Source organism: Xenopus laevis, chromosome 1L (genome assembly GCF_017654675.1).
Source record: "Xenopus laevis strain J_2021 chromosome 1L, Xenopus_laevis_v10.1, whole genome shotgun sequence".
NCBI lineage: Eukaryota > Metazoa > Chordata > Amphibia > Anura > Pipidae > Xenopus > Xenopus laevis.
Window position 1 is genome coordinate 215,083,646 of NC_054371.1, and position 14,596 is coordinate 215,098,241.

General features: G+C 38.8%; 2 protein-coding genes across 3 annotated transcripts in view; one reads left to right on the forward strand and one right to left on the reverse strand.

Moving 5' to 3' along the window:
* wdr70.L (WD repeat domain 70 L homeolog) overlaps nucleotides 1–4,551 on the reverse strand; it is a 194,601-nt gene extending 190,050 nt beyond the window's left edge. The window contains exons 1-3 of one of the 2 annotated variants that reach the window (XM_041580207.1): nucleotides 4,368–4,551; nucleotides 1,469–1,552; nucleotides 398–481 (exon numbers count right to left, since the gene is read on the reverse strand). In XM_041580207.1, the coding sequence (XP_041436141.1) occupies nucleotides 398–481; nucleotides 1,469–1,538 (154 nt within the window). In that variant the 5' untranslated portion in view covers nucleotides 1,539–1,552; nucleotides 4,368–4,551. 2 annotated transcript variants of the gene reach the window in all.
* Nucleotides 4,552–4,793: 242 nt separating this feature from the next.
* The window catches only part of nup155.L (nucleoporin 155kDa L homeolog), a 48,802-nt gene continuing 38,999 nt past the window's right edge, over nucleotides 4,794–14,596 (forward strand). The window contains 8 exon segments of the mRNA NM_001087331.1: nucleotides 4,794–4,999; nucleotides 7,663–7,800; nucleotides 9,583–9,679; nucleotides 11,787–11,857; nucleotides 12,021–12,113; nucleotides 12,622–12,782; nucleotides 14,033–14,138; nucleotides 14,315–14,388. Of these exon segments, the coding sequence (NP_001080800.1) occupies nucleotides 4,855–4,999; nucleotides 7,663–7,800; nucleotides 9,583–9,679; nucleotides 11,787–11,857; nucleotides 12,021–12,113; nucleotides 12,622–12,782; nucleotides 14,033–14,138; nucleotides 14,315–14,388 (885 nt within the window). The 5' untranslated portion in view covers nucleotides 4,794–4,854.

Sequence of the window (14,596 nt, forward strand, 5' to 3'; positions counted from 1 at the left end):
CCCTGCCCCTAATTTGCATATGCAAATAAGGATTCGGATTTGGTTCGACCAGGCAGAAGGATTTGCCCGAATCCTGCTGAAAAAGGTCGAATCCCGAACTGAATCCTGGATTCAGTGCATCCCTAGTTGCTACACTGGACAAAATGAATGAATGAATTAATAAAGCAAGCAGAGGATTCTGTGTCATTCCAAGCAGTAACTATATTCAAGTTCCATGATAAGCAGATCGTCACTATTTAGCCATTCGTCACTAGTGTTGATATGGCTATTGACATAAGGGGCAAGTGGCTGACTTTCTGCCAAAACGTTCACATTGAAAAAAAACAAAGCAAAAATCTTTAATGCCACACCATATGCAAGAAGAAAAAGCTCATAAATACAATTGCAAACAACTTACCCAATGTTTGTTTACTTCTCTCGACTGCCGTTCTGCGTGTTTGCTCAAACATAGCTTCCAAGTCAAATGTGCGTGCCTTTTTACCTAAATAAACAGACAGTCATTGTATAAAAGAAAAAGTCACTTTCGCTCACAACAGAATTATCATCCTTTGCATCTATAACTATTGCCAAGCAGACCACCTTATCTACGGTTACCTGGTTATGTGCCAATCCAGAGATTTTTTGCTCATTTTAAAAAACTATGTTTGGCATATCACCAACACTTAGCAGATTAGAACTTTATTTATCCAGACTAAGCGGGGCAATTCCAATGCAGAATGTTTACACATATTACCGAACAGACAAAATTCCATAGATATTCATGGACTACTCGATATTGATATACAGGTATGGGACCCATTATCCAAAATGCTAGGGATCTGGGGTTTTCCAGATATCGGATCTTTCCGTAATTTGCATCTCAATACCTTAAGTCTACTAGAAAACCATGTAAACATGAAATAAATCCAATAGGCTGGTTTTGCCTCCAATAAGGATTAATTATATCTTAGTTGGGATCAAGTACAAGGTACTGTTTTATTATTACAGAGAAAAAGCAAATCATTTTTAAAAATTCGGATTATTTGGATTAAATGGAGTCTATAGAAGAAGGCCTTTCCATAATTCAGAGCTTTCTGGATAATGGGTTTCAGGATAACAGATGTTATACCTGTATAGGGGAAAAAATGACTTGCCCTAGAATTTCCAACATCTTCCAATAACCCATTTAGGTGCAGATTTATTATGTGGTGTAAAAAACAACAATATAATTCACCACACCAGGTTTCACCGTGTATAAAAACAGCGTAAATTCTTTGAGTTTTTTCTTAGAGTGATTTCTTACGGAACTTACTTACAAAGGTCTGAAACAATGTAAAATAATGGCAGGCATTTACACCGTTATTTTTTGACGATTTTCATTTTTACACAGCATAGTAAATAAGCCCCTATATTTGTAGTTTTTGTAAATAGCAGTTTGAGCTGTGCCACAAATGAATGCTAGTGCAGCGTTTATACAATTGTAACATACCAAATCCAGAGAAGCCCATGGTCGCAGCTATACTGGAATCTTCGTTTTCATCCATTTTGGTTTCTGACATACAACTAAAATAGCCTTTAAATATGAAGAACAATGGTTTAGTAATGCAGACAATAATAAACAGCAAATGAAATAATGAAATTCAAGGTTTATTTAAAAATCTGGATGACTTATGATTTTGGATTAGTGCACTGTTCACTAAAAGAATAAAAATGTGTATTTTTTCCTCTCAGAAAAAGTATGGTCTTATGTAAAACAGGCTGAAAACACTGGTCTGCCTCAGACACAAAAAGATAATGAGAGAGAGTTTGTGATGGTTTATAATAGTGGAAAAAGATGACATATGAATTAGCAGCTATGTGACTGTCCCAAATGGTAACAGGTTACTATTAAACCTGCAGATACAGAGGTAATACACCAACTGTAATAGGTGTCCGCGACCGTTAAAGGACCCTGAGAAAAAATATATCTGGTGCTTGACCCAATGCATCTCCAGCAGCAGCTTTACAACATGTTATAGGTGTGCTTTGTAGTATTGCTCCAGGTTAATAGTTGATGACCTCCAGACACTTACCATCAGAGATATATATATATATATATATATATATATATATATATATATATATATATATATATATATAGATAGATAGATAGATAGATAGATATAGATATAGATATAGATATATATATATATATATACACACATATATATGTGGTTCCAAACAACTGTTGAAACCAACAGAATAGCCAGAGCAGCATTTGAAAGGCACTTGTTTTGCTACTATAGGGCAACATAAGTGACTTTCCATTATACTAGGGATGCACTGAATCCAGGATTCTGCCTTTTTTAGTAGGATTCGGCAGAATCCTTCTGCCAGGAAGAACCAAATACTAATTTGAATATATGGGGAGGGAAATCGCATGACTTTTTGTCACAAAACAAGGAAGTAAAAAATGATTTCCCCTTCTCACCCGGATTCGGTTCGGTATTCGGCCGAATCTTTTACGAAGGATTTGGGGGTTCGGCTGAATCCAAAATAATGGATTTGGTGCATCCCTACATTATACCATATTTTTCTCTAGTGATTTTAAAGGAGAAGAAAAGCTCCAACCCAAAAGGGATGCCAAATGTTAGAGCATCCCCCAAAGGATTGTAATGACTTACCTGATAGCCCGGGTCGCTGCTCCTATTAGCAGAAAACTGCACCAGCCTGGAGCACTTGCGAGTGAGCAATCCTCTTCCTCCCTTCTTTGCACGGACGTGCGAGCACAGTAGAATTAAAAGCAGGAGTTTAACAAAAAATCTGGCTTTTATGCTCTACTGCAGATGCGTTGGCAACTGGCCCAAGCCAGTGCAGTTTTCTGCCAACAGTAGCACTGGTGTAGGATATCAGGTAAATCATTACAATCCTTTGGGTGCCCAAACATTTGACACCCCCTTGGATTAGCGCTTTCCCGCTCCTTTAAAAGGCAAAACATTGTTCTCTGTCTCTGGTTTAAAACAAGAATGACCCTTTAATCCTCTTGCAAGTGAGTTGCAAAGGTACAGGAATTGGAGATGAGCAGGCATTTAATGTGCACGATTATTTCATTCTAATACACTGTATGTCCCCCTTATTAATATACTTTCGTTTGCTGACTCAGAGCACACATGAAAGCTAGAGCATAACACATATTCTTCGCCATCGTTTTTTAAGCCAGTTAAGAGATGGCTGGATGTGCCTTCAAAACCTGGCAGTGTCACATGCATTCCATTTGATTATATGAGGCACCTCTCCACTAACTGAGCTGCAAATTATCCCCTGTACTGTCTACTCATTAACTCACTGACATGGCTTTGAACAGTTGGTCAGTTTTATTTAAACACCTGACACTTCCAATGACAAGAGCATAAAAACTAGGAACATGTTCAGGGACTAAAACACGTTCTGAGGCAGACAGTCAACCTCTCAGTCCATGGCAAATAGGAACTGTTGTCAGCTCCCAATTTAAATGCTCATTTAAAGGAATTGTACAGTGTAAAAATAAAAACTGGGTAAATAAGATAGGCTGTGCAAAATAAAATATAATGTTTCTAATATAGTTATTTAGCCAAAAATTTAACGTATAAAGGCTGGAGTGATTTGATGTATAACATGTCAGTCAGAACACTACTTCCTGCTTTTCAGCTCTCTTGGTTTACACTGACTGGTTACCCTGGCTACCAGGCAGTAACCAATCAGAGACTTGAGGGGGGGCCACATGGGTCATAACTGTTGCTTTTGAATCTGAGCTGAATGCTGAGGATCAATTGCAAACTCGCTGAACAGTTATGTCCCATGTGGCCCCCCTTCAAGTCGCTGACTAACTCAGACTTAGAGAGCTGAAAAGCAGGAAGTTGGATTCTGGCTGTTTTATTAGACATCCAGTCACTCCAGGCTTTATACATTACATTTTTGCCTAACTAACTATATTAGATACATTTTTTATTTTGCACAGCCTGTCTTTGTACACAGTTTTTATTTTCACACTGAACTGTTCCTTTAAAGTAAAGAAAAACCTAGTGACATAAGAAACTGCAGTTGCCCTCATAAGAAACAATACAGTGTGTAGAATTGTAGCTCTTTTCCAGATCCATTCCATCTGGAAGGTCCAAGCTTTGTTTAGGGCCCTAACCCTTAGTTCATAAGAAGATATGGGGAACATCAGTGATCCCTGGCAGTCATTCAGCAATAGTTTCTAGAGCATATAGCACAGCAAATACATATTCACCCCAAATCTCACCCTCATTGACGAGGCTTTTAGCAGAACAGACAAATCTCACCCTAAACTGACCTTCTGGCTGAGCCCTTCTCCCCCAAGCAAAGCAGCCCCACAGTTTGCAAACCACTGCTGCAGAGAAGCAGTTTACCTTCAGTGTGATGCTCAGATTTTCCCTCCAGCACACAGGAGACTCACGTTATTGTTTTGTACCACAAACTTCCGGGCCGGGCTACGGGTCGCCTTAAAGGACAAGCTTCCTGCTTCCACTAAACACTAAAACTATCGGCAATAAACAAGCGATTGACTTGACCACTGGTATACAATGTGTAGTGATACTAACGAGTGTGCAATTCTATTCAGTACTGTCATTTGTTCTGTCAATAAAATAAGGATTTCCCTTTGCCCTCAAGCAAGATGGACGTCTGGCGTTCCTGTCACAAGGCAGCAGCGGAATGGCGTATATTGCGATCGCCAATGGCAAAGCCTGACATTGCACAGGAAGCGTGTGGAATGACGTCAGTCCGGCGCCCAACGTGCCTGCCATTCTCAGTTTGCGCGGGTCGCGTGTGTGTTTGAACAGGGTCTCTCGCGCCTTCGATTCGAGGTTCGGTCCCGCTGCTTAGTTAGAGGCCGCCATGCCCAGTGCAACACCTGGGGCCCCGGCAGCCTCTGCCGCCATGCAGGAGGCTTTGGAAGGAGCGGGAAGGATCATAGACAGGCTACTGCAAGAGGACCGAGCCTACCCGGACCTGTCCGAGCTGCTCAACGTGCCCGTGCATAGTAAGAGCGCGTACCCCTAGATGCGAGGGACGGGACAGTCTGGGGGTTCTTTGTAGAATGTTTCAAAGTTCAGCAGCAGGCGCTGGCGGCTTCTTTACCTGCTCAATAACAAACCCTACTGTCCCGCTGTCTGTGTATCTGTGTGGGCGGTGGGAGGAAGAGGAATTAGTTTCCTGGGGTTCCCTGTGTCCCCTTTATATTGGGGAGCGTTTCATTTCCTTAGCGTCACGTGACTAGACAGATATGAGCTCTAGAGAGAGAAACAATTAGCCAATTTAGTTATGGGCACATTCATTTATTTATATATATATATATATATATATACACACATTTTAATAGTAACCTTGTTGCATTAAATCTCAATAGATTGTGTGTATTTTAATTTACATAGGGCTTCTTACTAGTAGGGATACACCGAATTCAGGATTCGGCCTTTTTCAGCAGGATGTGGACAAATCGTTCTGGCCAAACCGAATCTGAATTTGCATATGCAAATTAAGGGTGGAAATCGTGTGACTTTGTCACAAAACAAAGAAGTAAAAAATCTTTTCCCCTTCCCGCCCCTAATTGGCATATGCAAATGAGGGTTCGGTATTCAGCCGCATCTTTCGCAACGGATGCACCGAATCCAATATTTTGGATTCTGCCAAATCCTTCGCGAAAGATTCGGCCGAATACAGAACCGAATCAGAGTCCTGATTTGCATATGCAAATGCAAATTAGGGATGGGAAACAATTTTTACTTCCTTGTTTTGTGACAAAAAGTCATGTGATTTCCCTCCCCGCCTCTAACTTGCTTATTTGGATTTGATTCGGCCAAATCTGAATCCTGCTGAAAAAGGGTAAATCCCGAACCGAATCCTGAATTCAGTGCATTCCTACTTCTTGTACAACAGAACAGTACATTAATAGAACAAACGGGGGGCAATAGAATAATAAACACAAAGCACAGTTATACATTAAAGAGCAAAGTGTCAAAGTAACGAGAAGCTTTATGACTTGGGTTGTGAGGAGAAGTTTGTATGTTCTCCCTGTATCAGCTTCAATTTTGTCCTGGTACCCTGCTTTTCTCTCACACACCAAAAACATGCAGGCAGGTGGCAGTTATAATTTCTTACTTGATAATCTCTTCGTCTCCATCTGCTTCAGTTTCTTCTGTCTTCTCTATGTTCCATTTGTGCTTAGGTCAGATATTGGCAAAATTCCAGCAGCACATTATCTGTTGCAAAACTCGGTCCTCAAAGTAACAAATAAGAAACATTCAGGCTTGAAAAAGGGCTCAGTTGGGTCCGAAACATCATCTCTGTTACTTTGAGGGCTGAATAAATGTTTTACTGGATTTTTGCTTATCTATAACTGTTTCCAATGCAGGCAGGACATCTGTAATGGGCATCTACCATCACAACTGTGAAGCACTCCAACTATATGTACAGCGAAAATTCACATCAAATTTACATCCCCTGATTTTGTTTTTCCTCATTTTACATTGTTGTTTTATGCATAATACATTTCCCTGATTTAAAATTTTCCTGGATTTTAGACCATTTTTTTCTGGTTCTCTGGAAAACAGAAAATGGGGGTTCTACCGTACTCTAGATATTGCTACGACTGGCCTTTCCAAAGGCCCATACACATAACAATAAGCTGTCTGGATGGACTTTTATCAGCATTCTCCTTAAAGCACTGCATATTTTGTATTATAATTAGGGATGCACCGAATCCACTATTTTGGATTCAGCCGAACCCCCAAATCCTTCGCAAAAGATTTGGCCGAATACGGAACCAAATCCTAATTTGCATATGGAAATTAGGGGTGGGAAGGGTAAATACAATTTTTTTGTGACAAGTCATGTGATTCCCGTCCCCACCCCTGATTTGCATATGCAAATTAGGATTTGGTTTGGCCGAATCCTGCCGAAAAAGGCAGAATTCTTAACTGAATCTAAGATTCAGCGCATCCTTTATTAAAATCATCTATTCATGAAGTGTTGTCTGGTATGTGCCAGCCCTTCATTAATGATTTGCAATATTTGCCTCCCTGAGCTGAAGGTCTGGGGCTTGAGCACCTGGACCTCCTAATATTAACATTTTTTTTATTTAAATTTAGCAGACCTTGTATGGAAGATCTCTGCACCATGTGAACTATGGAAAAACCAAATCCTAAAATGTAGAACCATTCCTTTTATTTTACCATAGTTCATTTAGCTGCAGAGTTTTCTTGAGATACATGTCCAGATCTATAATTTCGCTAATTGCTGTTAAAATGATGATGGAAGATACTCATTTGGTTGTAGTTCCTTGTAATTTTGCTTCTGCCAGTCCCAACTGTTTTGTCCAAATGGGTAAGATTTTGTTTCTGTGCAAGTGTATTATAGAGCATATGTATAATAAACCTCTTGCACAGTCGGGTGAAGGTTCACCTAAAGCGCAAATTATATTGCCATACAGTATATTGGGTGTTGCTTAGAAATGCAGCACTTGTGATACATATAATGGTAACACAAGTGCAATAATGGTTGCCTGTTTCCCCAATATTATGCAGGGAAGAGCATTATGATTGTTGGTATAACAGCAGCACCCATGAGCCTTTGCACTTACTGTCATACAGATTGTGAAAACATTTATGCAACAGTTATTACACATCAAAATCATTTGTATTGTAGCTTGTCCTACAATATCTGGTGTATCTGAAATGGACTATCCTCTGCAAAGCCCTGGCCTGCTGACCATTCCCAGCCTTCCGGAGATCAGCGCTATCCGACGGGTTCCTCTCCCTCCAGAACTGATAGAGCAATTTGGACGTATCCTCTTATCGCTTTTATTTCGCCGCTTCATAACATAGCTCTTCAGAAGAGCAAATAAAAAGGGCATTTGTTTAAAGGAATAGTAACATCAAAAAAATGTAGTGTTGCCCTGCACTGGTAAAACTGATGTTTGCTTCAGAAACTATAGTGTAAGGAAAACTACTCACCAATGCTATTCTCTTCACCATTCCTTGATCCAAGATGGCGGCGACCAGTCCTCCAATGTGGTTCCTCCTGGTCGCAGCACTGTGACGCCAGCACCTTCTCGCCCACTTATTGGATGATGGCGTCAGAACGACATTGTCATGACGCCACTGCGTCCGTTTTGGCGCCAAAGGAGGCCTATTTATGGAGCCTGAGGACTACAAACATCGCCCAATTATAGGTTCTACTTCGTGTGTACCTGGGTGTGTTATTGTGTATTGATTCTGATCTTGACCCTTGCCTGTTTATCGTCTATTGAACCCTTGCCGTCTGAACTGACCTATTTGACTGGACTTTGACCATTATTTTGCCTAATCCTATTGTACCTTGAACTGTGCTGGTCTACAGCTTAGTCTTTGGTCTGCTACTCCAGTCTAAGCCTTTGGGCCCTTACATATAGTTCATATAAACAAGCTGCTGTGTAGCAATGGTGGAAATTGAAAAAAGTCTATATGGCACAGGTTAAATAGTGGATAACACATAACACCATTATGTTCTACAGAGCTTATCTGCTGTGTAACCTGAGCCTTTTCTGCTTTGAATGGCTGCCCCCATTGCTACACAGCAGCTTATTTATATAAACAATAGTAGTGTTTCTGAAGCAAACACACCAGTTTTACCAGTACAGGGCAACACTTCATTATATTTTTGTTACTTTAGAACACTTTAATTTTTTGATGTTACTGTTCCTTTAACTTCAGTTTGCCTAGCGTATTTTGTGCAACCTAGCTCTGGCTTCACAGTTGTGTCTATTATGTAGAAACTACCTACAACTGCAGCCACAGCCTATTGTCTTATTTATCAAGGAAAAGGGATCATACATAGCGGAGCTCGCCCATCTGTGGGTGTGGTAGAGCGTCTCCTGTCTGGCAGCACTCGCGAGAATACAGTGAGCCCGCCGCTCCAATTACTCCATCCTACACATCAAATCTCCAAGATTGCGCTCACTGGATAAACTCCACGGAGACCATCATCCACCTTCAACTGTGCCATTATTTACGCACACATGGTGATATTGTGGCAAGTAGTGTGCAAAAAGCTTACACGTTTCATGCCCTTACTATCCGGCACTTCCTCCAAGCTGAGTGAGAATCATGTGATACATTTAAATAGAGCTTCTCATGGACACAGAAGGTGAATGGGATATCAGAACATTTATAGACTAGATGTAATAATAAAAATGGTTTGAACAGAGCAGGAGATATTGGAACGATTATAGATTACCTTTTATTTTTTTTTATTGTTACAACACGAAAATAAAAATTAAAAAATACAAATAGAGATATTTAGATATGGTCTCCGTGGAGTTTATCCAGTGACCGCAATCTTGGAGATTTGATGGAGCCATAACAATGTATATTCTGGCTCCTGAATCTCCTCCTTATTGGCTTCCTTTGAGTTCAAGAATCTTCTACAGTTTATTTGGAAGATCTAGTGGTTTTGGTTGAATGAATGATCATATCAAGGTCAAATAACTGCTGTGCCAACCTTTCTCACGTCCTCCTAAAAGTCCTTTAATACTTTAATGTGTACATTTTTGCATTCCTGTTTGCCCTTACATTACTAGAATTTCAGACATGCAGTGTAACTGTATGATGGGAGTGTTCCCGGAGATCAGCAGGGCATGGCTGACCATCGACAGTGACATATTCATGTGGAACTATGAGGATGGGTATGTGCTCATTTGTATATTGTGTTTTACAGTGTTTCTGGGTTGCAATTGGTAAGATCCTGTTTGATATTGTGCAGTAGGAGAGAGAATAACAGTGTTTGATTACAATGTGCCTTGTATTATTTTAGATCTATTATCCAGGAAACTGGAAGCAATATAAATTCACATTTTACTTTTTAAATTTTTTTTTTTTTAATTGCACAATGAAAAAAAATCGAATTCTGAGCAACTTTTCATCATACATTGATTCTTATTTGTCAGTGGTTTTAAAGTTCTTTGTAAGGGTAGAGACACACACTGCTATTTGGGGGAGATTAGTCACCCAGTGACAAATCGCTTCTTCTTCGGGCGACTAATCCGCAATACCTTCCTGCCAGCTAAAAATCTAAATCGATGGCATGAGGAACCTTCGGAAAAGAGACTAGAAAGAGACGGGCAAGCTTTCAGTAGCAATTAAATTTACAGATAACTGTAAATCCACTAAACATATTTAATGAGCATCTTTTGAAAAATTGCTTACAATTAAAAAAAAAAATAATAATTTAAAGGGGCTGTTCAACTTTCAACACTTTTTTCAGTTTAGTTGTTTTAAAATTTTTCACCAGAAATTAATAAGCAAATGGAAAGGAATTAAAAAAAAAAAAAAAGGCTTTGGCCATTTTTCTAATACCTTTTATCCAGAATGCCGGGACCAGGGATCTTCTGGATAACGCCTCTTTCCTTAATTTTGATTTTCATACCTTGTCTACTAGAAAATAACGTTAAATAAACCCAATAGGCTGGTTTTGCTTCCAATAAGGATTAATTATATCTTAGTTTGGATCAAGTACAAGATACTGTTTTATTATTACAGAGAAAAAGGAAATAATTTTTTAAATTTTCCATTATTTGGATAATATGGAGTCTATGGGAGACGTCTTTCCGTAATTTGGAGCTTTCTGGATAATGGGTTTCCGAATAACGAATCCCATACCTGTGGAGTTTAAAGCTAAATTATTAACCTTTTGTTTCTAAAGCATCTCTGGGAGGGGGAGTCGCTGATCCTGTAAACTGTGCTAAATTGATACATTTAATTGATATATTTCTCATCTTTGTCCCTGCTGAGCAGAATCCCTGAGTTTCATTACAGGCAGCTGTTAGAATTGATACAATACGCCAGAGAAAAATGAGAAATGTATCAACTAATAAAGTTGTAACCATTCAGAATCTGCCCCTTGATCACTGAACTTTTCCTGAATTACTGAACTTTTCCTGAATTACTGAACTTTTCCTGAATTACTGAACTTTCCCTGAATTACTGAACTGCCAGACTCAAACACTAGAGGCACAAACATTCAAGTATCCATTCTCTAGCAACTTTGCAATTGATAATTTTTTATTTATTTTTTTTTAATAGTTTTTCAGTCATTTGTTGGCTTTTTCTGCCTCTTTCCAGCTTTCAAACGGGAGTCGCTGACAACGGCAGCTAAAAAAATTTTGTTCTGTGAAGCTACAAGTTTATTATCACGGTTACTTTTCTTACTTATCTACCTCTTCAGACCCGCTCCTATTCAAATTTCAGTCTCTCATTCAAGCCACTGCCTGGTTATCAAATAAGTCCCTAGCAACTAGTTAGCTGCTGAAATACCAAACTTGAGAACTGCTGAGCAAAAGCTAAATAGCTGATAAAAAAAAATTAAGGCCAATTGCAGATTGTCTAAGAATATCACTAGAAGTTAAATGAACTACCCCTTTAACTTCAGTTCTGGAAAATCAAAAGCAACTGAAAAAGTCTTTATTTCTGATAAATATTCTGAAAACAGCTGAATTGAAAAACGTTTGGAAGGTAAACAACCCCTTTATGTACATTAAAGGCATGCTTCTCCAAAGTATTAGGAAAGAAACGGTCCTATCTAGATAAAAGATCCCATGTAGACGTTTAAAAAGAAAAAAAGTGAAACTTGTGCCGTTTAATACATTTAGTAATACATGTAATAATTACAGCTTTCTCTATGATCCTGTATGAGTTTCATGTGTGTAATTAAGGACAAAATCCTACTAATATGCTCAAGTGGATGTTCAGACAAAATAAAATACTAATTGTATTCTTTATCACTCCTGTAAATAGCGGTGACCTTGCTTACTATGATGGGCTCAGTGAAACAATCCTTTCTGTGGGGCTGGTGAAACCCAAGACTGGTGAGTGTGTTTTTTTTCCAGCAAGCAGTAATGTCTGCTAAATACAGGGAGCAGTTGGGACCAATTGAATATTTGCAACTGGTGTGTGAGAAGTTTCTAGCAATTAGATTTTCTTTCTCTGCATTGCATAATGTTTCTAATATGTATTTAAATTTTTTTCCAGGAATTTTTCAGCCTCACATCCGCTTTCTGCTTGTTCTTTCTACTCCTGTTGATATTGTGATCCTGGGACTGAGTTTTGCCAATTTACAACCAGGTCCGTATTCTAAATGTAAAATACGCATGTGTCATAACGTATCCGGTTCTTCATCTATAAGAAGTTATTCAGTGTTCACCTTTAAATTAATTTGTAATAAGATGCAAACGGTGATATTCTAAGATTTGCTACTGTTCGTGTGTGTGTGTGTGTGTTTTTGAATTCGTTAAATTTTTACCTGCTTGCTATAGTTTACCCTAGCAACCAGTTAGTCATTTAATTATGAGTCTGGAAGAAAAAATATGAGGGCCTGAATAGTCACCTGACACTTGTCTTTACATCTTGAAGGCTGGCAAAGTTTGATTTATATACATGTACGTAGATTGGAAACTTTAGACGTTTTGTTACCTGCTGTAGGGCTGATTTATCACAGGTGACAGTGTACTGGCACAAAGAACATTCTAACAGTTTATTCTGAAGAGCTTTCATACACACACACACACAATTCAAGTGTCTGGAAGTGATGCTACACAATTAACACAGATCTCATGCCATTAAATGTCGCCAGGTAATCTTAATGACAGCATTTCTGGTGGAATGCAGCTGCTTCCGGACCCGCTATATTCCTTGCCTACGGACAACACCTATCTTCTGTCCATAACCTCAACTGACAATGGCCGCATATTCCTATCTGGAAAGGACGGCTGTCTGTATGAAGTTGAATATCAAGTAAGTTTTAGCTTAATAGAAAATAGTGTGTCCTTTGTTTGCTAAGTGCAGGCAAATGCACATGTGTGAATTTATTGCTTATGTAAATGCATAGTATAAATAGCAATGAGCGACTTAATTGTGTTTTTATATGGCAACTCTAAAGTGAATGGTTCCTTTTCTGCCAGCCCAGACATCATGTACTGGGTTACCCCTATAGCTGTAATGCATTTTAACATACAGAGCAACGTCAATTGAAGGGCTGCAGGCTGGGCTACACTGATTATTACTCTTGCCATGTTGCCTAACAATCCCTGTTGTGAATATGAGATGCTTTGCTGCCTTCACATTTAAGAAGTGAATATGTTGTGCACTGTTATGATTAGTCACACACTACCTATATTTTCTGCTGCTTTATATTATGTGATAGGTAGTCACCCCAGTTGCATCCCATCTACCAAAAACGTTTGTGTTGACCATGTATTTCGCTACTATCCCCTTAAAACTGGCCTGTCACTCTATCGGTATTGATCAGTGACACATCTCTGGATACAATGCCTATATAGGTATGGGACCTGTTATCCAGAATGCTTGCGACCTGGGGTCGTCTTATAATTATCTCCATACCCTAAGTCTACTAAAATATTAGTTAAACATTAATTAAACCCAATATGATTGTTTTGTCTTCAGTAAGTATTAATTATATCTTTGTTAGGATCAAGATTGTTGACTTTCTTTCTCCTTTAAAATGTTCTAATCATGGGCTGAGCGTATTGATTATTGCTTTTTGAAATTTATATAGTAAATAAAGTACCCCCTATTGTAAAATATAAGGATATTATAAGTCACCGAGGAGTTCCTTGACCATATAAAAGCACGAGGCTGAAGGCCCATTGCTTTTATACAGGTCATGGAACTCTGAGGTTACTTCTAATATCCTCATATATTCCAACAGGGTGTACTTTATTTATTATAATACACAAGTTTTAGTGAGTCATGTGACAGATTACAAGATAGTCATGGCTTTTTTTGTAATATTTATATATAAAATCTCTTTCAGTAGGGCAGCACACTGCTTCTTTGTATGTATCCCCAGGTGCAAGGTAAAATCATTCCATATGCAATAAATCAGACCAGCAACACCGGGTTTTCTGATTCAAGATAACTGTATTAAACCTTTTAATACAGTTATCTTGAATAAGAAAAGTCTGCTTTCAGGTTATTGTCTCTGGGTGAATGTTCTTCTAAGGTAACATCTTGTTTGTTTGAAGGCTGAAGCGGGCTGGTTTAGCCAGAGATGCAGAAAAATCAATCACTCCAAGAGTTCCCTTTCCTTCCTTGTGCCTTCTGTGCTGCAGTTTGCTTTCTCCGAAGATGGTGAGTTTTTGTTTTTTGCAACAGATTTCTAGCTTTCTGCACATTTAGTTAGTGGCAAAAGGTGCGGTGCATTGTAGTTGCTGCTATCTGAAAGCTATAAATTAGCTTGTGAATAATGCTGTGTATTCAGAAACAAAACGTCACTCTTAATGGTTTTTAAAAATGTGTACTTTTAGATCCCATTGTACAAATCGCTATTGACAACTCGAGAAATATCTTGTATACCCGCTCTGAGAAAGGTGTTATACAGGTAACTATTTTAATGCAATCTGTGCTGGCTCTGTGAGACTTGAATGTAAAACTATGAATGTGTATGAGCTTCTGGATAAAGGTTTTCCTTGGTCTGGCTGATTTTCTGTTAAAACGGCCTCCAAGCTACCACACAAAAAAGGGCTGCAGTTTTTTTTTCTTGTGCTGTGCAGACTTTACACACTGCAGGACTCTGCTCTGTTTCAGCA